Source organism: Hyperoodon ampullatus (assembly GCF_949752795.1).
Source record: "Hyperoodon ampullatus genome assembly, chromosome: 17".
Classification (NCBI taxonomy): domain Eukaryota; kingdom Metazoa; phylum Chordata; class Mammalia; order Artiodactyla; family Ziphiidae; genus Hyperoodon; species Hyperoodon ampullatus.
Genome location: NC_136930.1, coordinates 62,933,580 through 62,960,542, shown reverse-complemented (window position 1 = coordinate 62,960,542; position 26,963 = coordinate 62,933,580). Strand labels below are relative to the sequence as shown.

General features: G+C 43.9%; 1 protein-coding gene across 1 annotated transcript in view; it reads right to left on the bottom strand.

Moving 5' to 3' along the window:
- FER1L6 (fer-1 like family member 6) overlaps positions 1–26,963 on the bottom strand; it is a gene marked incomplete at both ends in the record, with an annotated part of 157,764 nt that overhangs the window by 67,872 nt on the left and 62,929 nt on the right. The window contains 7 exons of the mRNA XM_079722359.1: positions 2,889–3,013; positions 7,585–7,762; positions 14,722–14,874; positions 16,391–16,510; positions 19,883–19,973; positions 23,224–23,324; positions 26,079–26,199. Coding sequence (XP_079578485.1) covers positions 2,889–3,013; positions 7,585–7,762; positions 14,722–14,874; positions 16,391–16,510; positions 19,883–19,973; positions 23,224–23,324; positions 26,079–26,199 — 889 coding nt within the window. The remainder of the gene's footprint in view (positions 1–2,888; positions 3,014–7,584; positions 7,763–14,721; positions 14,875–16,390; positions 16,511–19,882; positions 19,974–23,223; positions 23,325–26,078; positions 26,200–26,963) is intronic.

Below are 26,963 nucleotides of genomic sequence, written 5' to 3'. Positions count from 1 at the left end.
AAACAACTCATGGAGCTCAATATCAAAAAACCAAACAGTCCAGTTAAGAAATGGGCGGAAGACCTAAATAGACATTTCACCAAGGAAGACATACAGATGGCCAAGAGGCACATGAAAAGCTGCTCAACATCACTAATTATTAGAGAAATGCAAATCAAAACTACAGTGAGGTATCACCTCACACCAGTCAGAATGGCTATTATCAAAAAAGCTAGAAACAATAAATGCTGGAAAGGATGTGGTGAAAATGGAACCCTCCTGCACTGTTGGTGGGAATGTAAATTGATACAGCCACTATGGAGAACAGTATGGAGGTTCCTTAAAAAACTGAAAATAGAACTGAAAATAGAACATATGACCCAGCAATCCCAATACTGGGCATATACCCTGAGAAAACCATAAAGAGACATGCACCACAATGTTCACTGCAGCACTATTTACAATAACCAGGACATGGAACCAACCTAAATGTCCACTGACAGATGAATGGCTAAAGAAGATGTGGCACATTTATACAATGGAATATTACTCAGCTATATACAATGGAATATTACTCAGCCATAAAAAGAAACGAAATTGAGTTATTTGTAGTGAAGTGGATGGATCTAGAGTCTGTCATACAGAGTGAAGTTAAGTCAGAAAGAGAAAAACAAATACCATATGCTAACACATTTATATGGAATCTAAAAAAAAAATGGTACTGATGAACCTAGTTGCAGGGCAGGAATAAAGAGGAAGACATAGAGAATGGACTTGAGGACATGGGGTGGGGGAGTGAAGCTGGGGCGAAGTGAGAGTAGCATCGACATATATACACTACTGAATGTAAAATAGTTGGCTGGTGGGAAGCAGCAGCATAGCACAGCGAGATCAGCTTGGTGTTTTGCGATGACCTAGAGGGGTGGGATAGGGAGGGTGGGAGGGAGGCTCAAGAGGGAGGAGATATGGGGACATGTGTATGCATATGGCTGATTCACTTTGTTGTGCAACAGAAACTAACATGGTATTGTGAAGCAATTATACTCCAGTAAAGTTCTATTAAAAAAAAAAAAGAGGAGGGTAAAGTTCTATTAAACAACAAAAAAAAGAGCAGAGTCTGGTCCCCCGGGTCCCCCGAGCCCAGCATGGGACCTGGCACAGAGCAAGCACTCCACGTGAGCTGTGAAATTGACAAGATGCTAGCTCACGTTATGCTCTCAACCTGAGTGTCATCAATCAAAACACCATCTCCCAGGTCACGGGCTCACTTTGGGGAGACATGTCAGCCCTCTTAACATGAGCCAATGTAATGGCCACTACTCATCAATCTCTTTGTACACTTAATTTTTTGCTTCTTCTCAACAGCCCTATTTTAAGAAGACGAACTGAAGTTTAGTGAGTAAAGGCAGCTAGAGAGTAGATGAGGTAGAACGTGAGGTCAGGTCTCTTTGTGTCTTTTTTTTCTTTCTTTCTTTCTTTTTTTTTTTGTGGTACGCGGGCCTCTCACTGTTGTTGCCTCTCCCGTTGCGGAGCACAGGCTCCGGACGCGCAGGCTCAGCGGCCATGGCTCACGGGCCCAGCCTCTCCGCGGCATGTGGGATCTTCCCGGACCGGGGCACGAACCCGTATCCCCTGCATCGGCAGGCAGACTCTCAACCACTGCGCCACCGGGGAAGCCCTCTTTGTGTCTTAACTCTGTCCTAACTCCCAGAGGTGGGCAAATCCTTTACGGAGCTTCCCTCCCTGAGAACAGTGAATCCTCAGAGAATAAAGTAAATCCTTAGAGAATACGATCTAATGAGAAAAGCAGCCTATATTGGATGTGCGCTCATTAGGGCCCCTTTTCACATATCCGCACTCAGTGTACAGGAAAGGGAGAAAGCCAAGGAAACAGGTATAGATCCATCTCCTTTAATCCTCACAACGTCTGTCTGGAAGTAGTATTTTCCAGAGAGAGACACTGAATCACACAGGTGTTAAAAGTGCTAGAGTCTGTCATACAGAGTGAAGTAAGTCAGAAAGAGAAAGACAAATACCGTATGCTAACACATATATATGGAATTTAAGAAAAAAAATGTCATGAAGAACCTAGGGGCAAGACAGGAATAAAGACGCAGACCTACTAGAGAATGGACTTGAGGATATGGGGAGGGGGAAGGGTAAGCTGGGATGAAGGGAGAGAGTAGCATGGACATCTATACACTAACAAATGTAAAATAGATAGCTAGTGGGAAGCAGCCACATAGCACAGGGAGATCAGCTCGGTGCTTTGTGACCACCTAGAGGAGTGGGATAGGAAGGGTGGGAGGGAGGGAGACGCAAGAGGGAAGAGATATGGTAACATATGTATATGTATAACTGATTCACTTTGTTATAAAGCAGAAACTAACACACCATTGTAAAGCAATTATACTCCAATAAAGATGTAAAAAAAAAAAAAAAAGTGTGCAAAGTCCCCCAGCTAGAAGTACAGAGTCTAGGGCTTCCTGACTGCAGAGCAGGAAAGCTTTCCTCCCCACCAAGACCCCTCAGCAAAGACTGCACCAGAAGCCTCATGCAAGTTGTCTGAGCTGTTTGTTCATCCCACTGAGCTTGGCATTGTGCCCATCTCTCCAGCAGGTGCTCTGGGTGCCAGATCCCGTTCTTCCTCACCCCTCTTTTCCTCCCTCCCTTCCTTCAACTCTGTTACTTGCCCTCTTGGCTTCACGACAACAGATCACATTGGATCAGTAGACCTTCGCAATGTCTGCCCTGCCTTGTGCCCACGCTTTTGAGTCTGAAACACTGAAACACCTACACACCCAGAGACACAAGTATTGGCAATGTGCCCCTGTTTTTTTCTTTCCTGGGGTTCTGCTGTGGCTCAGCTGTGGGCTGCGGGAAGAAAGCAAGTGGGCTCCCCTGGTTACCTTCGTGGTCTGGCAGTGGGAAAGGAATGTGACCTTGGCAAAAGGGTCTGAAAGTCCGGTGCTATCGGCTGCAATGAGGCCCCGGGCTTGGTACATGTGAGCTCTCAGCTGGAAGACATGCCGGTCTGTGGACAAATAACGGGAAGGGGTGGCATTAGCGGGCTTCTGAGGAACAGTGAGTGCGAGTGGGTGTCTGTGTGTGATGCTCACCTGTGGGTGTTTCCGGAGACAGACAAAGGAGACCACGGGCACTGAAGGCCTCTTAGACCAAAATGGACACAGGGAAGATGGGGGAAGAGTTCATGGGTACTTTGGAGCCAGGCATTCTCCTTGGTGCATTCACCACATTGTGGGATTTAATCTTCATAACAAAACAACCCCGTGAAATATATATCATTATCTTCATTTTACAGATGAGGGAAATGGTTCATAAAAAGGCTAAAATACATTTCCAAGTTTTCAGCGCTAACTAATTCCAGAGCCTGGATTTCATTTCCGTCAGATTCCAAAATCCAAATCTCTTCCTAAAATACCACATTTTTAAAATCTATATGCAAAACAGCAACAGACTCACAGACATAGAAAACAAACTTGTGGTTACCAAGGGGAGAGGGATGGGGGAGGGATAAGTTAGGGGTATGTGATGAACGAATACAGACTACTATGTATGAAATAGATAAGCAACAGGATATACTGTACAGCACAAGGAAGTATAGCCATTACTTCGTCATAACTTATAGTGGAGTATAATCTGCAAAAATGCTGAATCACTGTGCTGTACACCTGAAAATGATATCATATTGTAAGTCAATGATACTTCAATAAAATTTTTAAAAGACCACATTTCACCTCTTAGTAAAACCTGCTCTTTCCAATGGTGTGTGTGTATAAGAAAGGGGGACATTTCTTCATTTTTGCTTCCATAAACTCAGTAAAGTCTTGAGTCATCCATCCATCCATTCTGCCATTCAGGCAGCCAATGTCATTTTGAGCACCTACAGTATATCAGGCACAGTTCTCGCCTCTGAGGATTCTGAAGCAGCTAAGACAGCCCCTGACCTTGGGGAGCTCCAGGGATGGGGCAGAAGATAAGCAAGTGCCCCAATCCCAGTGACAGGAGCCAGAGCTAAGTGTCCTGCAGGAGATACAGGCAGAGGGCATGGGAGGTTAAAGGCAGGAGTGAGCACACCTAGTTGATGGGATGGGAGGCAGAGAGAGGGCTGCAGGTGGGGCAGACCAGGGTTCAGTGGGGGAACCCCAGGGAAGAGTTGAGTTAATCATATTCCTTGTTTCATGGACTTTATGATCCTTGGCCCTTGCCTGGCCCCTCTTGCTTTTTATATTCATTTGTTCCCTTTTAACCTCTTTTAAAAAAAATTATTTCATTCATGGATCATGCCTTCGGTGTTGTATCTAAAAAATCATTGCCATACTTAAAATCATCTTGGTTTTCTCCTATATTATCTTCTAGGAGTCTTATAGTTTTGTATTTAGGTTTATGATCCATTTTGAGTTAACTTTTGCAAATGCCCTAAGTTCGATGTCTAGATTTATATTTTTGCATGTGGATGTCCAGTTGTTCCAGCATCATTTGTTGAAAAGACTATGCTTGCTCCATTGTACTGCCTTCGCTTGCTTGTCAAAGATCAACTGAATATATTTATGTAGGTTTATTTCTGGGCTCTCTATTGTGTTCCACTGACCTATTTGTCTATCCTTTTGCTAATACTGCAGTGTCTTGGTGACTGTAGCTTTATAGTAAGTCGTGATGTCGGGTAGTGTCAGTCTTCCAACTTTGTTCTTCTTAATATTGTGTTGACTCTTCCGGGTTTCTGCCTCTCCACATGAACTTTAGAATCAGTTTGTTGATATCCAGAAAACAACTTGCTGGGATTTTAATTGAGATCGCATTGAATCAAGAAAAACACTAAGCAACAGAACTATCTATTTAAAATTGGAACAAGGAGATAAAAGCTTGGATAAGTTACAGAGGTAAATCCTCATCTTTCACAATGAGTAGTTATGTGTTAAATGTAAAATCAAGAAATAGTGATATAAACATATCATGTAGAATAAAGGGAGATAAATACCTTAACAAAAACTGTTAAAAGTGTTTTTCCCTTTTACCCTCTTACCCAAGAGAGCTCCTTAAAAGGGTGACAGTTAACAAAGGCACACTCAGCAGAGGGTTGAGGAATTTCCTGACCAGGGTAGGTCAAGAGAGAGCCCACGCCCTCTAAGCATTCCTTAACACGCTACATAAATGGGCAAATTTCTCAGCTGGGAGTGAACTTGAGAACAGCTCATTCCCTGAGATCATCCACCAGCTGTCCCTGAAGTGGGCCACCCCAGAATTTTAGCAGAGCTCCCAATACAACCACATAGGCAGGACACTGCACACCTCCAGGGGTCGCCATTGACCTAGTCTAGGTTTTTGTTTTTCTGAAACCTTGAGTCTTACCAGCTCTGTTCCTTAGACTAGTAAAGTCAGCTTCCTCTTTGCTCTCATACTTTGGCCCATCTCTGTGCTGCGGCTCACTTTCCACGTGTGGTTATTAGAGACACGTCTGATTGCCCCCATTGGAGGGCCAGGATCACCTCTCCCTCCACTCCTCATTCCCCACTAGTTTTCCCACCGTACCTTCCATATGCAGGTGCAAACTAATTATTGGTTGAATGGATATGTTCTGAAGCATAAAATGAATGAAGAAAGGAAATTCTCCAGGAGGTGTGGAAGGCAGCCAAAGCCATTAATGTCAGGGCACAGCCAAGAAAGTTTATTAGGTCATTCCATGAAAAGAACATGCTGCAGAGGATCAGAAAGCTTTGGAAAAAGCCTTTTCTCTCCTCTGAATCGTTAGTAGCTGGGACAGCAAATACGTCCAGGTACCTTGGGTCTCTAGAGATAGTGTCTATAGAAATAAAAAGGTAACTTGATGTGGGTGTTTTCACCCAAAGATGAAAACTCTAAAGACAGGATGGAAAGCAGTGGAAATAAAGAAGGGTTTGGAGACAGTTTGGTCCATCATTTACTAGCTGTGTGATCTTGGGCAATTTCTAAACATTTCCAATACATCCTTTCTCCACCTGTAGAATGGAGAAACCACCCAAGGTTGGTGTGAGAAATAAATCAAATCCTATGTGTAAAGTGTATATGGCAGGGGTTGTGCATTTTTCAAAAAGACAGAGCTGAGCTTTCCTTGCTCTTACGCATTGATATTGGGCATGGAAACCACGAGCTGAACCACTGGATAAATCTCTCTAGAACTCTGTCTTCTCTAACTATTGAGCCATTTAGGTTCCACTGGCAGTCAAGTTCAGTCAACATCAGAGGAGCCTTGTGCAACACGGGAAACCTGGATTTGTAGACAGTCCTCCAGTGTTTCAGACACTGGCTCAATTCAAAACTCAACTTCAGTGGAAGGGAAGGTAAAATTGTGTTCTACCCTATCTGAATTCAGCAGCAAGGATTGTGTGAATTGAAGCAATTTGGAAACAGAAAGTAAAATGCAACTGTAAGGCATTAATGCTTAGAATAAAGTTCAAAATTATATGGAAATGTAAATATGATGGCACTCATAGAAAGTACCTACATAAAAGAGAGGATTACATAAACCATGCTGAACTGCTAAAAGTAGCCAACCCAAGAACCAAGCTAGAGAAACATGAGTGACCCCAATGATACCAGTTTCTACTGAGTCATTAATGGGAAATGTAGATGGCTGCTGTTTATGGGTCCAAACCCCAGTGCCATGTAAAAGGAAATCTGCTTTAATTCCGCAGGTCCTATGAGCACAAGGACTTACTGATGTCTCTTTAAAAGACATCTTTTGCTTTATTATTTTTAAAATTGTATTGATTTTTGGCTGCATTGGGTCTTCGTTGCTGCGGGCGGGCTTTCTCTAGTTGTGGCGAACGGGGGCTACTCTTTGTTGCGGTGCGCGGGCTTCTCATCGTGGTGGCTTCTCTTGTTGCAGAGCACAGGATCTAGGTGCGCGGGCTTCAGTAATTGTGGTACGTGGGCTAAGTAGTTGTGGCTCATGGGCTCTGGAGCACAGGCTTAGTAGTTGTGGCGCATGGGCTTAGTTGCTCTGCGGCATCTGGGATCTTCCCGGACCAGGGATAGAACCCGTGTCCACTACATTGGCAGATGGATTCTTAACCACTACACCACCAGGGAAGCCCCGAAAAAGACATCTTTTGCTTTAAATGCAAACTCAATCTATATAGTTTGCTAACAAAGAAACTCGTATTGCATTCTCTCCGTTAACAGAAAAATATAAATATTTATTCCAGATATGTTTAATAACTTCACTTTATTCTTTAGATGGGACATTGGAAGGTCAGAAAGAAAATTTAGAAACTGTATTAAAAGAGGCAAATAGGGCTTCCCTGGTGGCGCAGTGGTTGAGAGTCCGCCTGCCGATGCAGGCAACACGGGTTCGTGCCCCGGTCTGGGAAGATCCCACATGCCGCGGAGCAGCTGGGCCCGTGAGCCATGGCCACTGAGCCTGCGCGTCCAGAGCCTGTGCTCCGCAACGGGAGAGGCCACAACAGTGAGAGGCCTGCATACCACAAAAAAAAAAAGAGACAAATAAGTTGATCCTAAAATAGTATGCAAACAGCTCATGAATGCCACCCCTCAGAAACCCACCAGAGACATCTTATGACCCTCTTGGCCCAGTGGGTACCATACCTTGGTAGAGCAGGTTAGCTGGGGGTTTACTGGTGCCAGCCCCTTTGGAGGACGTTTCTGCTTCATAGCCTGCTGGTAAGTTGTTCAAAATGGCACTAGAGTGTCTGGTGGAGCCCAGCCACATGTACACGTCAATTTTCGCTTGTATCGACCAACCAGCCGGCTGTTTTCTAGGAAGCTGGGGAAAGGTTACAAGGAAGACCACCTCATTAGTAGGAGCCATTGTGGGCCTCACTCTCTGAGAAAAGAGGTCCTTCCCTGGGGCTCCTATTAAAATGAGACCAACAACCCCCGTTGCCACGATGCACAGTTTTAGAGGAGGATCCAGGTTTAATGGGGCCTGAAGCTCAAGCAGGCCCTGTGTGATCATTTAAACCTAACAGGTAGGTATGGTTATTACCCCTGTTTTATAGATGAGAAAACTCAGGGTCAGAGAGGCTAAATAAGTTCCTAAGATCACTCAGCTTTTAAGTGATGGAGCCAGGACTCGAACCAGGGGAGATGATACCAGATCTGGGCTCTGGACTCTGAGCGCCCACAGCCTGCTTCTCCCCACACTGAGTTAAAATTCCCCTTCCCAGAACTTCCAATTGCCTTGAGTTCCAACCACAGCCTCTGCCTCTTTGCTTTGCTCAGAAGAACTGGAATTCTTCTTCCATATGTCAGGCCCCCGTGGGCTTGAAGGCATCTACCTGCCCTACCACGTTGTTTCTTCCTGCTAGACACCTCTCATCCCTTCACCCCTCCCTCATGCAGTGTGGTTTCAAATTCCCTTGCTACCCTGCTTTCCCTCCTTTGAATGTACTTGTATTTGTATTTATATTTATGTTTGTTTGAATTTGTGTTTATGTGTGTAGTAGTGTGTGTGTGGTGCGTGGGTGCATGCGTTCTCAACATGTGAAGGACACAACTCAATGCAGAGCGGCTCCTTTATTTCTCCGTCACCGGGATTAGGGGACTCCTCACCCCCATCTAAGGAGCCTCAGGCCCCAGACTCGGCTGGGTGCAGGATTTCTGGCAAGGCTTTCGCCCTGAAAGTGGCCACCTCTCCAGATTTTGTTGACTCTTCTAAGTGCCTCTTCTTAGTGTTTCCTAGGATTTCCCATCAATGCACAATTCCCCTTTCTTCTGCACCACTTCTTTTCCATGGAGAATCATAAAATCCCACTAGGAGAGGCTACCACTTGCTCTAACAATTTCCCAGGTACCCGTGGAAAGCCCCAGAACCCCAAATTGTGCCTGGTTGTTCTCCTGCCTTCCTGTCTTGCTCTGTGTGGTCCCCAAGCGGATTGTGAGCAACTCAGTTCAGCAACTACTACCAAGTGCCACCAGACCTTGCTGAGGGAGTGGGGCCAGAAGGGCATCACAATGACTGTGACACAGTCCTGGGCTTCCCCTCCAAGAGCTCACATCTAGACAGGGAGGCCGACTTGCATTCACTTACTCAGATGCAAAGTCAAGTGTAAGAGAGAAGATGCCATAGGACCAGAGGAGAAGAAGCAGGTATATCCATCCTTTCTTGAATACTCACATGTTCCAGTAGGCTTTAATAAGTACTTTGGAGTTGGACTCGTAGAGAAGGCATCCCAGGAAGAGGGAAGGGCCTGAACAGAGATACAGGGGCAGGAGCTAACTGTGGTGATTAGAGCTGACGTCTAGTGAGTGCTTACTTGGTGCCAGGGACAGATTTGCTAAGAGCTTTCAGCAAAGAAAGAGCTGGAACAGAGAATGACACAGATGAGGCTGCAGAATCCTGCTGAGTATCTGGAGGAGTTTAGATTTTATTCTTTAGGGAATGGGATGCCATTATTTATTCAGCTTTAAAAAAACAACTAAGGGGGCTTCCCTGCTGGCTCAGTGGTTAAGAATCCGCCTGCCAATGCAGGGGACACGGGTTCGAGCCCTGGTCCGGGAAGATCCCACATGCTGCGGAGCTACTAAGCCCGTGAGCCACAACTACTGAGCCCACGTGCCACAACTACTGAAGACCGCACGCCTAGGGCCTGTGCTCCACAACAAGAGAAGCCACCGCAATGATAAGCCCGCCCACCTCAACGAAGAGTAGCCCCAGCTCGCCACAACTAGGAAAGCCCATGCGCAGCAACGAAGACCCAATGCAGCCAAAAAAAAAAAAAAAAAAAAGTGATACTTCCAAAAAATTTTAAAAAAAGAAACAACTAAGGTCATTTTTCTGTTAATAAAGACAACCAGTCTGCAACTCATAATTTTAAAAATTATAATAAGACAAATAACCCTCAATTCATCACTTCTACAATAATAATAGCTAAAATGCATTGTGCACTTGTTCAATCAAACAAATAGCTATTGAGAGCCTAAGGTTATTTTGTTGTAATAAAAGCAATCCCTCTGCCATCTGTATACAGCCCTAGGACATCAATTCACAAAGGCAGGATTTTTGACTGTCATATCTCAGTGATGTCCCCAGTGCCTAAAAGAGTACTTGGCACTCAGGAAGCACTCGGAAAATATTTGTTGAATTATTTATTTCTTTTTCTAATAATAATATTTTACATGTGCTGAGCACTTACATTGTCCCAGGCCCTGGTCTAATGTTCCTCCCTACACACAGAACGCCCTATTACTTGCATACTATTAACAAGCAATAAGTTATCATTCATCTTCATGACGACTGTAAAATAAATTCTTCCATTATGTGTATTTTAAAGATGAAGAAGTGGAGGCTCAGAGAGGTTAAGACAATTGTCCAATGTCACAGAGCGAGGCAGGGATAGAGGCAAGACTCAACCCGGCTGTACCTGGCTCCAGAGCCCATCCTCTTGGCCCAGGCTCCTCATACACTGGTACGTGTACCCATGCATGTGAATTGCTGGGGCATCTGGTTAAAATATAAATTCTGACTCAGTAGGTGTGGGGTAGGATTTGAGATTTCTCCCTGTTGATGCTTATCCTGCTGGTCTATGGACCACAGTTTTAAGTGTTTGAGTAGCAAGACTCTTAACTATGCTGTGGTGCCCCCAAGCAGGTCTGATATCCTTTGCTTCTTAAAGTAAAACAAAAACACAAAACATCCTTCATCTCTACTGCTATGAAAACAACCTGTGTATGTGAATTCATGGCTAGAAACCAAAACTCAGCTAACATCTTGTGAAAATGTTATACAAGGACCATGGCTGCGTGCCTAAAGTTTGCTGTTTATACATCTTTTTAAAAGTACACACCTTGAACTTGTTTGCAAGACAATGCAGTCCCTCATTTAGGAATCCAAGTTGGAACTCACACACCATCACTGAGCACCTTCTTAGGTGCTCGCAGAAACAACAGCCCACGTTTCACTTCACGTGCATTTCCAGCCTCAGCTGTTTTCCCTGCCTTCCCCTCCCCCACTCTCCTTTCTCACATGTGCTCCTGAAGCCTGACCAACCAGAGCAACTTCTCTCCTTTTAAGAATCGCATGGCAAGGCAGGGAGGGAAAGAGAAAAAACAAAGAAAAATAATTAAAGAATGCAAAATTGCGTCAAAAAACTATGATCGCCAATGTGTAAAAATTGCACGAGACAGAATGCTAAAGTCTTAGCCTCTCCTGTAACCCACCCACCTCCCCTCCTGGGTCCTGGTGAAATGCCAGCTGTCTTACAAAACAAGGGAAATCTTGGCCAGTCAGAAAAAGGAGAGAAAGATGGTCACACAAACTGTGTTGAAGTTGGTCCATCAATATTAGTGTGAGAAAGGTGTGTTTGCTTTGTAGAGACTTCACTTTGAGGCAGGACCTGGAAGGGTGTCTGCAGCTACCACTTTCTGCTGCATCCTAGGGAAAGCTGGATGGAAACCTGGAGGCCTGGGAGGAAGAGTCTGGATGCAGGGCTGTGGAGCAGAAGTCAGGATAGAGGTGGAAACGAGACTGAGGAGTGGCGGACTCAGCGCTAAGAGGTGACTCGAGAGAAAAAAGATTGGGCCGCTGCGTCCATCTCCTCCCACAGGAAGAGTTTCCTTTTGGAATGAATGTCCTTTTCTGAGACTGAAGGGGGAGAACTCTGCTTTCCTGGATGGTGGGTTAGGCTGAGCTCAGCAAATTCTGTTGCAGCATTTTTAATAACATTATAAATATATTTAGATTAGAGAGAAAGAAAGATCATGGAACAGGGACCATGAAAACCTGATTGCCGTTCCAGATTGACTATTACCTAGCCATGTGACTTCAGGTGAGGCAGTTTTGCTTCCTTTAGATTAATATTCCCTCAACCTGGGGCCCCCTAGGCATAGCAGTTCCCTAAAATTTGTAAATAGCTATTCTAGATGAATAAGGTTGACAAGCATGGGTTAAAAGATGATTCCTGACTGCAGGACGTTGACTTTTCTACTGGTTGACGGGCACTGTGAAACTCCAAGAGGGGGATACAACCGCAACCTCTAAATGTGTTTGAACACGGGATGTTTATGGCGCCGCTCAAAGGACAGCTGTTCCGTGGAACAAACTTTGAGGTGACTCTGGAAAAAAATCTAGAGATCTGAGAGATTTACATTCTATGCTTTGTCTCACTGCACTTTCTAATTCCCAGTTAAGAAACTGGAGTGAGCAGCAGGTGGGTGAATCCTTTGTCTCCCTGGAGCAGCTCTTGCTTTTCTCAGATTTACCAATTCAGTGAAGAGAAACAGGGCCTAAAGGGAGGTGGTGGGAGGGAGTTAAAAGCAGGGGTAACAATCAAAACAGGAATGAAAATAGTTTTCATCTTATCAAGATGTGTCATCACGTCAGGACAATCGAACAACCTGTTCAACATTTACAAAGCTATCACCCAAAGCAATCCCAACGACAAAAGGAAAATACAGATAAAGATGTAAGCCAAGGCCACAGGGCAAAGGTCCTGAATTCCCAGTTAGGTCTATTGTCTGGCGTTAGTTGACAGTTGTTCTCTGTTCTAATTTTAAATAATTCTGGGATACATCAAAATATTTAGGAAGGAATCACTTTACGCTGGTTTTCTCTTATTTTTAGCACAGGGCTTTCTGAAATGATTTGTTATTTTTAAGACAGGTGTTTCTTTCAACCCCAGAATTCCTTGGAATGAGAAGGCTGAAGAAATATTTGTGGTGACTAACTGGGGTGAATTTTTCTTTTTCAGTTACGGTTTTACAGAGGTGGGTTTAAAAATCCTTTTGTACACATGACAGAAAATATTGGGTTGGCCAAAAAGTTCGTTCAGGTTTTTCCATAACATCTAACATACAGAACCACGAACACTTCCCTGGATGTGAAGGGGGCACACAATTCCAGAAATGTCCCCTAGATGTTGGACTTCCATTTGTTTGAATGCCAACATTTATTGTGTGATGACCCCGGGGGATGTACACTCTGTGTTCTTTTACGTGCAGTTATCCACTTAATCCTCAACATCATCCCCATTTGAAGTATGAAGAACAGGAGACACAGAGATGTTAAGTAACATTCCCCAAATCATACAGCTCCTAAATATTAGTCCTGGAATTCACTAAGAGGTAAAATTGTATTCCCCTCAAATGCATATGTTGAAGTCCCAACCTCTAGTACCTTAGAATATGACCTTATCTGGAAATAGGGTCATTACAGACAGAGTTAACATGAGCTCAATCTGGAGTAGGATTCTTATACAAAGGACATCATAGGAAAAGAGACATGCACACAGGGAGAACATGATATAAAGATTAGAGTTATGCTCCCACAAGCCAAGGAGCTACCAGAAGCTAGAAGAGATGCTTCCCTAGCACCTGCAGAGGGAGCATGGCCCTGCCAATCCCTTTGTGTCAGCTTTCCAGCCTTCATAACTGGGAGATAATAAACTTCTGTGGTTTAAGCCACACAGTAGCACTTTGTTACAACAGCCCTAGTAAACTAATACAGATTCCAACCCAGATTCACCTTATTTCAAAGCTCAAGTATTAAACCAGTACCCTTAATGCCTCTTCTGTCTGCCCCCCATAGCAATCACATCAACAGTAGACTCTAGCCTTTGGATGTGCTTTGAGGCTATCTAATCTAGCTGCCCACTGCCATATTCATATCAAGGGGACAAAGAACACATTGTGGACCTCCATTTAGGGAACTATTTCCCTGTCATGGCTCTTGTGGGGCCCAGTTCTAGCCTCTGGAAACACACACGTGCGCGCACACACACACACAATCATCCCACCATCCACGTGGAAGCCCTGCGAACACAAAATCTCTATCATACTGTCAAATCTCTCTTCTAGGTGAACATTGTCATATCCTCGCCTATTCTTCACATGGCATGGTTTTGAGCCTTCTCATCCTCCTTCTAAGGCAGTGGAAGAATAATTATGTTATAGCAAATAATCAGAACTCAGATTGGCAGGACATCCCACTGTGAGTTGGGAAAGTTCGTCAGTCAAATCACACACTCTTGTTGCCAGCCGTAGGTGAGTGTTAAGCTTTTGGACCAGTCTTTCTCCATGTTTGCTCAAATTCACTCCTGGGATAGAAATGTCTTTGTAGTAGAGGTAAAATACCCAGGGTCTCCAGGAAAGGCTCAAATCTTGATTTAAAGACAGTAGGATCTATCCAGAGATTGTGCCTATGACCCCGTGTTCATGAATGGTGCAGGGACCCAAGATGAAAAGACTATCATATTTTTACAGTGTAAAGCCGCCAGGAATCCTAAACTAGCAGTTCTGTGGAATAGCAACCTCTCCTCTTGTTTTCTTTGGTCTAATCTTCCAAATGACCTCTTCTTTTTTCTTGTTTCTTAAACTTCAATTTTCTTTGAAGTCTATTTTTAAAATATAGATGAACTCGTGTAAAATGATGCCATAGATAAATTACTCAAGAGAAAAGTAGAGAGGAAACTAATATAAAAATGTTCATTCTTCTTAGTAATCAAAGAAGTAAAAATTAAAATAACCTTAAGATACCTGCACTAGATTTTTAAAAAAACACCTTATGTGTCTCTGGTGACATAGTTATTGGAAAATTGGAAAATATTCAGCCCCAGGATGGTCTCCTAAAACACAGCTTGAATCAAGAGGGGGCAAGATGTTCTAGTTGTCCTCAGACTTTTGAAAGTCTCAGCGTCAAGTCAGAGATCTGGGCACACACTAGGAATGCCGTGCAACCCAGGAAAAACAGAGATTCCCATCTTTGAATCAAAAATAGTACAGACTTACTTTGAGGAAGTGAGTTTTGATCTTCCCGCAGTGTTGACCCATCTGCTTCCTGATGGGGGAATAGAGCAAGTCCTTGGCAGCGATGCGGGCATATGCCACCCTCTTGTTTTTGCTCAGCATCCAGATGAAGATGTCAGGTATGGTGTGCTGTGGCTGTGGAGGCAGAGGGGATGGATTTGATAGGTGGGTGTTTACACGGCACCTCCAGGGTTCTCCTATCCTGCAACAGCACCCCTTCTGCACAACAAGTTCTGTGACTTAAACTTTCTGGGTACTGAAACACCTGTGCAGCCAAGCAAGTTAAGCGTGGCTTCTTTGAGAAAGTTTTAGGTCACGGAAGCCCCATACTCCAAACTGCTTATCGTGCTTTGACAATATGCAAGTCGGACCGTGACTTGGCATCTTGGGTGGCCTATTTTTCTCCGTCTGCAGAACAAACGTTTGCTCCACCTTCCCATGGATTTTTTCTTTGCAATCTTGTAATCATGATTTAGCTTCCAGCATTGGACCTCCTAAGAGCCAGGTAACATTTCCAGAACATTCAAATGAAACACCAAAAACAAAAATCCATGAATGTCTTTGGATGTCTTTCCATCTGCTCTTTAGGAAGGAAAAACAATTTTACAAGGGATTTTATACCTAAAATATAATTGCTAAATATTTTTGCTCCATTATAGGTGTTTATTCAGGAGAAACTGCACTAAATTGCACAGAAAATTAGATTTTAAAGTTGAGCTAATCAAGATAAGAATTGCAGAATTCCCTGCCAAGAGGCCCATTATGTTGTGAGTGTTTGAAATGCACATTGCTGAGCCAGTCTAGCTTCCAAAACAAAAGGGAGGCATATTGTCATAAACTAGGCTTTGACATTCTTGGACTGGAAGCAGATACTTTTTCTAACCCCGTAATCCTCTAGTGTAATTGGTACCCTAAGAAGGCATCCCTTCTCTCTTGACATGGAAACAGAGACATCCCTGTGGAGGTTTTCTGGCTACGCGGTCAGTCAGTCACAGACCTGGTTTGAACCTTCTGGGTGCTTATTAAAATTCCTGCATTCCAAAGTGACTATCTCACGGCTTGTTATGCCTCCAGGGAATGATGAATTTGTAACAGGAAAAAAAACTTTCAAGAACAACAGAAGCAGTAAATCTGTACCTCTCCCTGAAAACTTCCATCACAAAACCTAGTATTTAACAGAAGCAAATACGAGGACTTTTTTTAGATCATTCTAGTAGTCACCAGAAGATATTGCTTACAATTAACTTTAAAATGAGAAGCTGTTTGAACTTTTACTGGACATGAGTTTCAATTTCCTTGCAGTTAAAAACCTATCAAAGATCCCATGTTTATTTTGACTTTTCTTGAGCCTATTAAGGAGTGTGCTTTATTATTATTATTATTACTATGATTATTATTATTATTATTATTTAGAAATGTGCTTTTTATTTTGGCTGAATACTCAGGCTTCGTGAAAAAATCGATAAAGCCGTACATGTTTGGCTTAATTTAAAACCCCCTCTTTCACCCTTCAAACGAATGGTACCTGCTCAGCTCAGCAGGGCTTGAGAGAAAACACTGCTCATCTTTCATTCTTATCAAACATTCAAGCCCCACTGGGAAGATATTCGGTCTAATCTTTCAAATGACCTTTGCCTTTATAGTTGATTACCTCATCCACAAGAAAGCGGATTTTTTCCACAAAGTTTTGGGCTGCCTGGATCATTTCATCAAGAGAGAACTTTTTCTTCTGCTGCTGAGTGAGCCCCTTGGCCTCCTTGGCTATGGCCTCCTAAAACAAAACAAGAGTCAGTGTAGATCTTTCTAGAAATCTGGTTAGTGAGCACGGTCCTGTTGCTAGAGATTCCTGAAAGTGCTTGTAAGTTCCATGCAAGCGAGTGGGTCCTGCCCACGGGCTGCTTCATCTTGGAGTGCTCCATTCACTGGGCCTCAGGCACACTGGTCCTCAGGAGGTCCTAAAACACGCCCAGGTCCCTCCTCAAGACTGGGATGCTTAATGTTCCTCTTGACCACATGTTCTCCCTAGACTCTGCATGGCTGGTTTCTCCTCAGGCCTCCACTGCCATGATACCACTGTCATACATTCTCCCACATTTTCCCAATCACCATGGCCTATTAAAATGCCCTTCATTAAAAAAAAAAAAAACCCTTCATAATCATAACCTGTAATCGTTTTTATTTTTTGCTATCTATCTTCTGTCTTCCCCACTCAAATGTTAACTTTGCAAGGACAGGGGCCCCCTCGGTCTTATTCTTACCTTGAATACTGAGAGTCTGGCAGAGTTCCTGGCACATAGCAGGTGTTAAATAAATGTTTGTGAAATGAATAGACCAGTCAATAAATTCCTCAAGAACAAGCACCAAATACTGACAGCCTTGTGTTTCCAGCACCCAGCACAGGGCCTGGCACCGAGGAAGCCCTCTGATTAGAGGACCTGAATACCTGCTATGGACAAGGCACTATCCTAGGAACCAAGGCCTGGGACAAGAGGAGGACTCAAGCTTCCTTTACTTGAGACTTTGACAGTTGGTGAGGTGAAAGCAATATATGCAAATAACTAAAATGTGTAATGCATCATGGGACCAAAGGGGCCAAAGCCAGGTTTTATGGATAACATGATATTTGTGCTGAGCAAAAAATGCATTGAATTCATCAGATGATAAGAAGAAAAAGTACAGTCCAGTTGGAAGGAACAATTACGTATGAAGGCATGTAATCAGTGAGGGTTCAGAATCGTTGGCACATAGATACATGGGAAGGGAGCAACGAGAGACAAGGCTGGGAGACTAGGCTGGGACAAGATGGTGAACAGCCCTGTATATCATGCACAAAGGAATTTGGCCTTTATCTTATGAACAATTGGGAGACTCCAGTTTTTTGCTTTTGTTTTTAATAAATTTATTTATTTATGGCTGTGTTGGGTCTTTGTTGCTGCGTACAGGCTTTCTCTAGTTGCGGCAAGCGGGGGCTACCCTTTGTTGCGGTGCGTGGGCTTCTCACTGCAGAGCACGGGCTCTAGATGCGTGGGCTTCAGTAGTTGTGGCACGCAGGCTCAGTAGTTGTGGCTCGCGGGCTCTAGAGCACAGGCCCAGTAGTTGTGGCGCACGGGCTTAGCTGTTCCGCGGCATGTGGGATCTTCCCTGACCAGGGCTCAAACCCATGTCTCCTGCATTAGCAGGCGGATTCTTTTTTTTTTTTTTTTTGTGGTACGCGGGCCTCTCACTGTTGTGGCCTCTCCCGTTGCGGAGCACAGGCTCCGGATGCGCAGGCTCAGCAGCCATGGCTCACGGGCCCAGCCGCTCCGCGGCATATGGGATCCTCCCAGACCGGGGCACGAACCCGTATCCCCTGCATCGGCAGGCGGACTCTCAACCACTGCGCCACCAGGGAGGCCCAGCAGGCGGATTCTTAACCACTGTGCCACCAGGGAAGCCCTCCAGTGATTTTTTTAATCAAGAGAGACCTAAGCAGATTTGTGTTTTGGAGACCATTCTGGCTGTGGTATGGAAGGTGGACTGGAGGAAGATGACTGTGATAGCCCTGGCCAGAGACACTAAAGCACTTGGGTTAGGCAGTGGTCCTGGGGATGAAGAATGGAGTGAGTGCCAGAGTCTTTAAGGGCCGGGGTCTCAACCTGGCCTGGGGTCAAAATGACCGTTTAGTGTGAGGTATAGCAGGGGTCCCCAACCCCCGGGCTGTGGACCGGTAGCGGTCCGCGGCCTGTTAGGAACCGGGATGCACAGCAGGAGGTGGGCGGCGGGCCAACGAGTGAAGCTGCATCTGCCGCTCCCCGTCGCTCCCCGTCGCTCCCCGTCGCTCCCCGTCGCTCCCCGTCGCTCCGCGTCGCTCCCCGTCGCTCCCCATCGCTCCGCGTCGCTCCCATTACCGCCTGAACCATTCCCACTGCCCCCCTTCCCGCCCCTGTCCGTGGAAAAATCGTCTCCACGAAAGTGGTCCCTGGTGCCAAAAAGGTTGGGGACCGCTGAGCTACAGGATTCAAAGTTGATTCTTAAGCTTCTGATTGGAGCAACAAGTGAGGCTGGTGGTACCAATACAGGACAGGGAACGAGCTTCGGTGGGCAGATGATGGGCTGAGTGGGATACATTGAGTCAGAGGTGCCATGAGGCAAGCAGCGGACGTGTCCACTCAAAGGCTGGAAATGCGGAGAGGAAGCTGGGCCACTGCAAAGCACTGAAGTCTTGGGCTTGTTCAGGACAAGAACTGTCGGACACAGGAAACGAGAGAGCTGTGCGGGCTGTCTGTGGAGGACGGGCACCGCAGAGACAGTCAGAGGTGCTGAGGAAGACGTGCAGTAGGAAGCAGGTCTTACGTAGGGTGGGAATCTGGCCTCCTTGGCGTAGAGGACACAAAACTTCATTTATTGTTCTGGAAAGCCGGATGAGTCAAGTGTTCAGAGACTCGGGTTTTAGTCTCTGGAGTATGATTAACCAGCTGTGACCCTTAAATAAAATCATTTAACCTCTGTGGGCCTCATTCACATCTTTAAAATGTCCCTGGCCAAACACTGAGTAATTTTATTTTGCAGAATTATCATGGCCTCATACAAGACGTCCCTTGGTGCCATTGCTGGAACTGAAGTTTCAAGGAGAGATAATCAGGGTCTGACTCGGTCTGGCGTTTCTCAGTCATCACTCATTCAATAGGGACCGAACATCTCTAAGGCACTCAGCACTGTGCAGGGTCTCCAGGGCACAGAGAGGTACCAGCCACTGCCGTGCCCTCAGGTAGTGCTCACAGCTTTTCACACAATTCATAATGGGAGGACACCAAGGAGAGGTAGTTATTTCTTTTCGTCTCTCAGCTTAGGAGGCAGAAGGTTAAGTGAAAGAGTCCACAGCCTTTGACAAAATACAAGCGTCAAGAAAATGAACAAGTCCTACATCAGAATAGAATATAGGGCTGGTGGGCTTCTAGCTCATTCTTGTAAACCTTCAGTAAATGCTAGTTCCTCTCCAACTCACTCATCTATTTATTCCCTTCTCATTCTTCTATATCACACAACTGTATAACTTTTAGAACTTTATCCTCATGTGCTCTATGACCTGTGCTTCATCCATGAGGTTTATTTTTAAAGCACACGTTTTAGTTCTTTGCAAAAGTATAAATAGATTTTCACATACCAGCTCCTGCCAACAGAGCGTAAGTCGTTTCTTATCTAAATTGGTTTGGTTCAACATCTTGGGTTTCTTTTCCACTTCAGAGATAAAGGCACTATAAGAGAATAACAATTTTGAAATCTACTTAGTGAAAATTCATTTATATAATTCCAGAGATTTGCAAGTATACTTTCTGCAATACAATGGGAAAGTTGATGTAGCCACAGAACCAAGATTTTTCATTTTGGATGAAGCAGTAAGTCACTAACTTTTCTATGTGACAAAATGAGAATGGGAAATAGTGCCAGGCCTCACATTAGTTTTGGGGATGTTTGTTTTTCTACTTTCTTTCAGTATATACCTATTGTGATTCCTATCCAAGTTCATAACAGCAAACACAATACAATACAGTTTTCCTTTATCTTACAAATTTAACACACACCAAAATGTTCCTGAAAATTGTATGTAGAGCAAATATTTTAGACTCAAAACTGGGCTATGTCTTCACATTTTTAAAACCATACAAAGGACTGAATAGTAACGTTTTGAGGGATGAAGTTAAAAATCTGTTCAATAGGAAAATGGTAATGGTTATGAATGAAATTGAAGAAGAAACAGAAATGACTTTAAATTTGGGGAAATAAGATATTCCCTCATCAGCAATAACTTAAATTAAAATCGATACCATTTTCACTTACTAAAAACCAGGTAATATTCAAGGTTGATAATATTCAAAGGGAAATAGTCACTCTCCTCTATTATGATAGGAGAGTGTTAATTATTATAATGTTTAAGAGGTTATTTGACAGCATCTATCAAAATTTAAATGTCCATATAATTTGATCCAAAAATTATACTAGAATTCTATCCTTCAAAAATAACTGAAAATTCTTGCAAAAATATGTTTACATATTAATGTTTATTGTAGCATTGTTTATAGTAGCAAAATAAATCAGAACAACTTAAAAATAAAGGACTAGTTAAATACTACATGATACACATCACGTGATTGAACATTGGGGATGACTATTAGGTACTACTGTAGAAAGATACCAGTGATACATTGCTGAGTGAAAAAGCAATCTGCTGAACAAAGTGTGTGATGTTTATGAAGAAATATAGAGTATTTTTATGAATGTGTGTGTTTGCAAATGCACAGAGAAAAAGGAAGACAAATCAAACTCTTCTCTCTGAGTGGGATTGGAGAGAGAGTTGAAACACTTTTCCTTTATACATCCTGCATTTTGTCATTGTTGAAGATGAGCATGTAGTATTTCTGTGACGAAAAGAATCAATTACAAAAGAACAAAAGGGGGATCTAAGATGCCATACCTCCCAGGGAGGGTGGGACCTGCTGGTAATTGGAAACTTCAATCAGAAATTCTCTTTGGACATACTAGTCATTGCATTTTCTCTTCACTTTTAAAAAGAATAAAAAGGAGTCTATTTTGAGGAGGGAGTCTTGGTACCACCTGTCTACCTTTCTTTCCTAGAGGCAGAAGGAATCCATTCCACTCCCAGGATGGATCAGCTCTAGGAAACATTATGGATGCTTCTAATCTCTCTCCCTTCCTCACAGGGGGAGAAGTAACTTATTTCCCCATCAGAATGGGGGTAGATGACTTTGGCACATGATTCTGTTCACTCCTCATCTTTCAGACCCGGCCCACTGGCAGCTGTGGGCAGCCTCCTCACCTATACACAGCAGGTGGTCTGTCCCTTCTGGGGGGGGAGCCCCAAAGTCCAGCTGCTCAACCTCAAACAGGTGGGGGGACCACAAAGTCTCCTTGACCTCAGGTACAAACTTTTTTCTCAAATCCAGGTTTACCAAATATAAAATGAACGTTTGATCTCTGTCTGACCCTCATGAATATTTTTTGCAGTTGGCTTTAAACTTGAAGAGAAAAGGGAATAATTATCACTTTCAAGTAACCCTCTAATAGAGAAAAGTTATTGAGCTATTAATTTGCCCACTATTTCTAAAAATATGACCAGGAAGCTTTTAAAGATGCTTCAAGGGATTTGCAGGTGACACTTAGCTCACAGCAGGAGTAGCACTGATATATATTGCTTCTATATGAAAACCAGAAAAGAAATAAAGAGAGAAAAAAGTACATATTTATTTCTTTGCTTTCTTTTTTTTAAGTAAAAAAGGTTGGGTAGTTGAGAGATTAGGAAAGACAAAACTTACAAAGCTGAACACGAGAATCTATTAATTTTTTTCTTTCCATCACATGAATAGGCACTCCTTTTCCATTGATTCTATTATAACAAATTCTCATTATTGCTCAAGTCTTGACCTAATTCATCAGGTTGTTTCCTTATGGGGAAGGCAGCCTCTAAGATGGCCCCAGTGATCCCCACCTCCTGCTTTTCTTGCCATTGTGCAATTCATCCCCTTTGAATGTGCACTGGTCCTAGTGACTTGCTTCTAACAGAAGACATCAGGACTGATGGGATGTCACGTCCAAGATTAGGTTATAAAAGACCGTGACGTCCATCTTACTGGCATGTTCTCTCTGACTCTTCTTTCTTGCTTACTCTGATGCAGTCAGCTGCCATGTTGTGAGAGGTAGCTTGGAGAGGCTCACGTGGCAAGGAATTGAGAATGACCTCCAAACAATAGCTAGCAGGGAACTGAAGTCCTCAATCATCCTCAATCCAACAGTTCATGAAGAACTGAATTCTGCAAATGTCCGTATGAGTGATCTTGGAAGTGAGTCCTTCCCAGTTGAGCCCTGAGGTAACTGTAGCCTTAGTCAATGCCTTGATTGCAGCCTGGGAGAGGTCCTGAGCAAAGGACCCAGCTAAGCCACACCTGCATTCATGACCCAAGAAACTGTGAAATAATAAATATGTGTAAGCCACTAAATTTGAGGGTTACTGTTACTCTGTAATAGATAACTAATACACCCTATTTTTTCATCTTTTATTATATTGTCTACCTCCTGGAATAAGAGTCATTAGTTGGTGCTTATTAATGTGGTGTATAAAAAATTCTATTAAATAGCATTTGATATAATTTATCCATCTAATTGCCAAACAGTTGTTGAGTACCTACCAGATGCAAAGAGCCATGCTGGACACTAACACTACCAGCATTTTTCTTGTTTCATAAAGTGTCTCTGCAGTCTTCCTTTTCTTCTCTTTTCCTTTTTTTTCCCCCCTCTGCTTTATGTTTTAGTTAAGTGTCAGGAAGCAGTAGTGAGCCCACAGTTGCAGCTAAATTACTGCACAAAATTAAGATGGATATAACACTATTCAATGCCCATATGAATGCATGTAAAATCGACCATTTTCTAAGGTAATTAAAAGCTGATTCCATATCTGCTGAGCTACCCAGATGACAGCTGTCTCTGCAGTACCTGCTTTGACTGATGAAGTCAGTGAGCACCATCTTCATTTTCTCTTCCGGGGCTTCCTCTGAAATCTTAATCAGTTCTTTCACTTCCTCAATACCTTCTTCCTGAAAACAAACCACAGAGGTGGGGGGATGAGAGGTGGGAATGAGACACCATAGTGGAGATACTGATTCTAACACCCACAGAAATAATACTGAGCTAATATTTTGTTTTGAAAATGAAGGAACGTATCTCTTGTTTTTTCGTGTATGTCTGAACAGGGAAATGCTACTGCATTCTAACTTCGAACCTTCCTTTCTTAACTGGAATTGGTCCAGATTCAAGTCTTCTCCTGTGTTGCTCAAACTCATTGCTTCTGTCCCAGATTTATTCCTGAACTGAGTTCCATTTATTTAGAATCTACCTTGTGATGGAAACGAAATGTCATGGGAAATACCTAACAAAGTAGAGTAAATTAGATAGAATTATCAAAAACTTCAAAAGCAATGTTCATGCCAGTTTGTTATATAGGAGTATAACCACACTGAATAATCCCTGAAACTAACAGGCTATCAATTCTTCTGATTATGGGGGTTTTTGTCAGGGGTGGGGTGTTGAGGGAAAAGAAGACAGGTTGTATATGACAATGGCTATATGCTTGTGTACTTAATCATTGTACTTTTCCTTTGGATCCTAAATTCTAGGATTCCATTTCATGGCTTGGAGGAAAATGGCACCCAAGGGGCAATGTACATGTCACCAGTGCTTTGCTAGAATTTACAGAAACGACATCCTCCATCACACGCCTAGGGACATATACTTCCCTCTTTCCCCCTTCACTATAAGTACAGGCAACACTGTGGAGCGGTTAAAGTTTTAGGCTTGGGGGCTTCCCTGGTGGCGCAGAGGTTGAGAGTCCGCCTGCCGATGCAGGGGACACGGGTTCGTGCCCCGGTCCAGGAAGATCCCACATGCCGCGGAGCGGCTGGGCCCGTGAGCCATGGCCGCTGAGCCTGCGCGTCCGGAGCCTGTGCTCCGCAACGGGAGAGGCCACAGCAGTGAGAGGCCCGCGTACCGCAAAAAAAAAAAAAAAAAAAAAAAAAAAAAAGGTTTAGGCTTGGGAGTCAGACTACCTACGACATCCAAATCCAGGCTTTATCAGGTGACCTCACCCACTTCTGCCCAGTTTCCTCACCTGTAAAACCTGGTAATAATGGTACCCACCTCTAGCCCCATAGGGAGATGTGGACTTCTTCAAACCGTGCTTGGTGCTTAGTAAACATTCAGTCAGGTTAGCCATGATATGCCACGCATGGCAGGGATCCTGGCTCTGAGAAAGAATTAGAAACAAGTGCTCAAGGCTACTATGGCCTCTAGGGATAAAAAAATTCTGATTTGTTTGGTCAAGCCTTTTAGAAATAAACTACTTTGTCTGAAGGAGAAGCAAGACCAGCCGTAAAAAACGAGTCCATGGCCTCCCCATGGCATGACTCCAAACCCGGCCTCCATGACCACTTTCAGACTCCGTCTCCATGATGCCTGGAATCCCCATGGCCAGAGGCAATACTGTGTTTTTTTGTTTTGTTTTGTTTTAATTAATTAATTAATTGATTTTATTTTTGGCTGCGTTAGGTCTTCGTTGCTGCACGCGGACTTTCTCTAGTTGTGGCGAGCGGGGGCTACTCTTCGTTGTGGTGCATGGCCTTTTCATTGCAGTGGCTTCTCTTATTTGCGTAGCATGGGCTCTAGAGCGCAGGCTCAGTAGTTGTGGCGCATGGGCTTAGTTGCTCTGCGGCATGTGGGATCTTCCCAGACCAGGGCTCGAACCCGTGCCCCCTGCATTGGCAGGCAGATTCTCAACCACTGCGCCACCAGGGAAGCCCCCAATACCGTGTTTTACACAATTGGAGACAGAATTATAAAGCAAACGGGAGAGAGAAACGTGTGCTTTTCTTCGTGTGGGTTTTCATGGAATGAGAGGATCAGACCAGGGTCCCGTGGTGAGGTACAATGGGCCAGAGAGGAGAGGACACTGCCCGTGAGATGTGTGGGCTGGAAAGAGAAAGGCGGAGTAAACGAGAAGGAATCACAAAGGGAAGGAGATACCGAAGAAGCAGTGTCCCCAGGTTTTCTTCCCCGCCTCTACCCCGCAGGGGTTGGGTGGGACAGCCTAGTATTTTTCACATATAGGTGATGTTTTAAATACTTTCACACATTCAATTCCTCAAATAATTCTGAAGGAAAAGAACAGGATATGATGGAAGAGGGTAAAAGGGAGCAAGTAAGAAGGTTCTCTGAGGAAGTGCTTAAATATGAGCCCTAGAGGTTGACTGGGCTTCACAGGAGAAACGTGAAGGGGAAAAGCAGCCCTGGCAGAGGGAACAGCATGGAGGTGGCTAGGAGGCACAGAGGAGCTTGGTTTCTTTGAGACACTTGAAAGGAGACCAGCATGCTTGGAACACAGTAAGGAGGAAGAGCACGTGAGATGTAGGACTGGAGAGGTGTCAGGGCTTGAACTTGGAGGAATTGTCCACCGTGTTAAGGACTTAAGATTGTATATTAGTTGAAGCTAAGATCTATCAATTTTGTGAGAAAGCTGTCCATCCCTTGCCTTTGGAGACTGGGAAAGTGGCCTATCCCTAGGTCCTATAACAGTTAGAAGCAGAGCAGGGATTTGAATTTGGATAATTTGATTTAAAGTCACGGGATTTTGCAAAATGTATTCTCATTCCCCTGGGTCCATGTGGTAGGAGCCAGGTGTCCTCCAAATGCAGCAGCCTCAATTCACTTGAGGTCAAGACCCTCTACTGGGTGGAAAACAATCCCCTTTGCCTCCAGCTTCCCAATATTCAAATCCATCACCTGTCAGAGTCACCTACCAGAAGGACCGCCATTTTCTCCAGCATGTTGGACCAATGCAGCCTAAACGTCTGGTCTCCCCAAGAACTGATGAAATAGACACAAGGCTTCTTGGCCTCGAATGGCAAATAGTTGTAATTCCTGGGAAAACACATTAGGTCTGGAAGTTAGTTGGTGATCAGTGTTTTTCAGACAATCCCAGTAACCTGTGCATGTTTGTATGTTCTGGGTGGGTTGGGGGAAGGGTGATGACAAAATAGTCAAACTATTAATTCCATCCTTAGCCTTTACTTGGGGATCCATGGACAATAAGCAACGAACTGTTGTTATATGGCTACAGTGGTGAGGTAATAACAGCTACCACCCTCTGACCCAGGGCAAAGTTTAGAAATGATCACCAGAGGGAAGGCAAGCCCTCTTCAAGGAGAAATTCTCTTTCCAGTTGAGAGGAGAGAGAAAGGAGAAAAACTAACATATTTTTCCTTTTAATGTCTATATGCTGGGCCCTGACTGTGTAAGGATCAACTGAGATAACAGATGTGAATGTATTTTATAAACTGAAATCGCTAGAGAAATCTAAGAGGGTAATAATATGAATGAAGATGAAGTCATGTGCTTCAAACTAAACTTCAGCATTCCATGGCTCGCCGTCCATTCATCCATCCATCCATACAAAATTTATTGTTGCTGGGCATTGGTGCCAGTAATGCAGATGACCTGCTTGACTAAGAAGGGACGAGAGGGATGGCAAAGTAGCTGGGAGGGGAGCTGTGGAGCCAAAGAGAATGGCTGATGGTGATGGTTGGATATGCTTAAATGATGATAAGAAAAAAAGTTAAGAGGATGAGACTGAAGACAGAAAAGAAGGAGCTAACTGGTAGAATTCAGTTCCCAAGGAGGAAAGG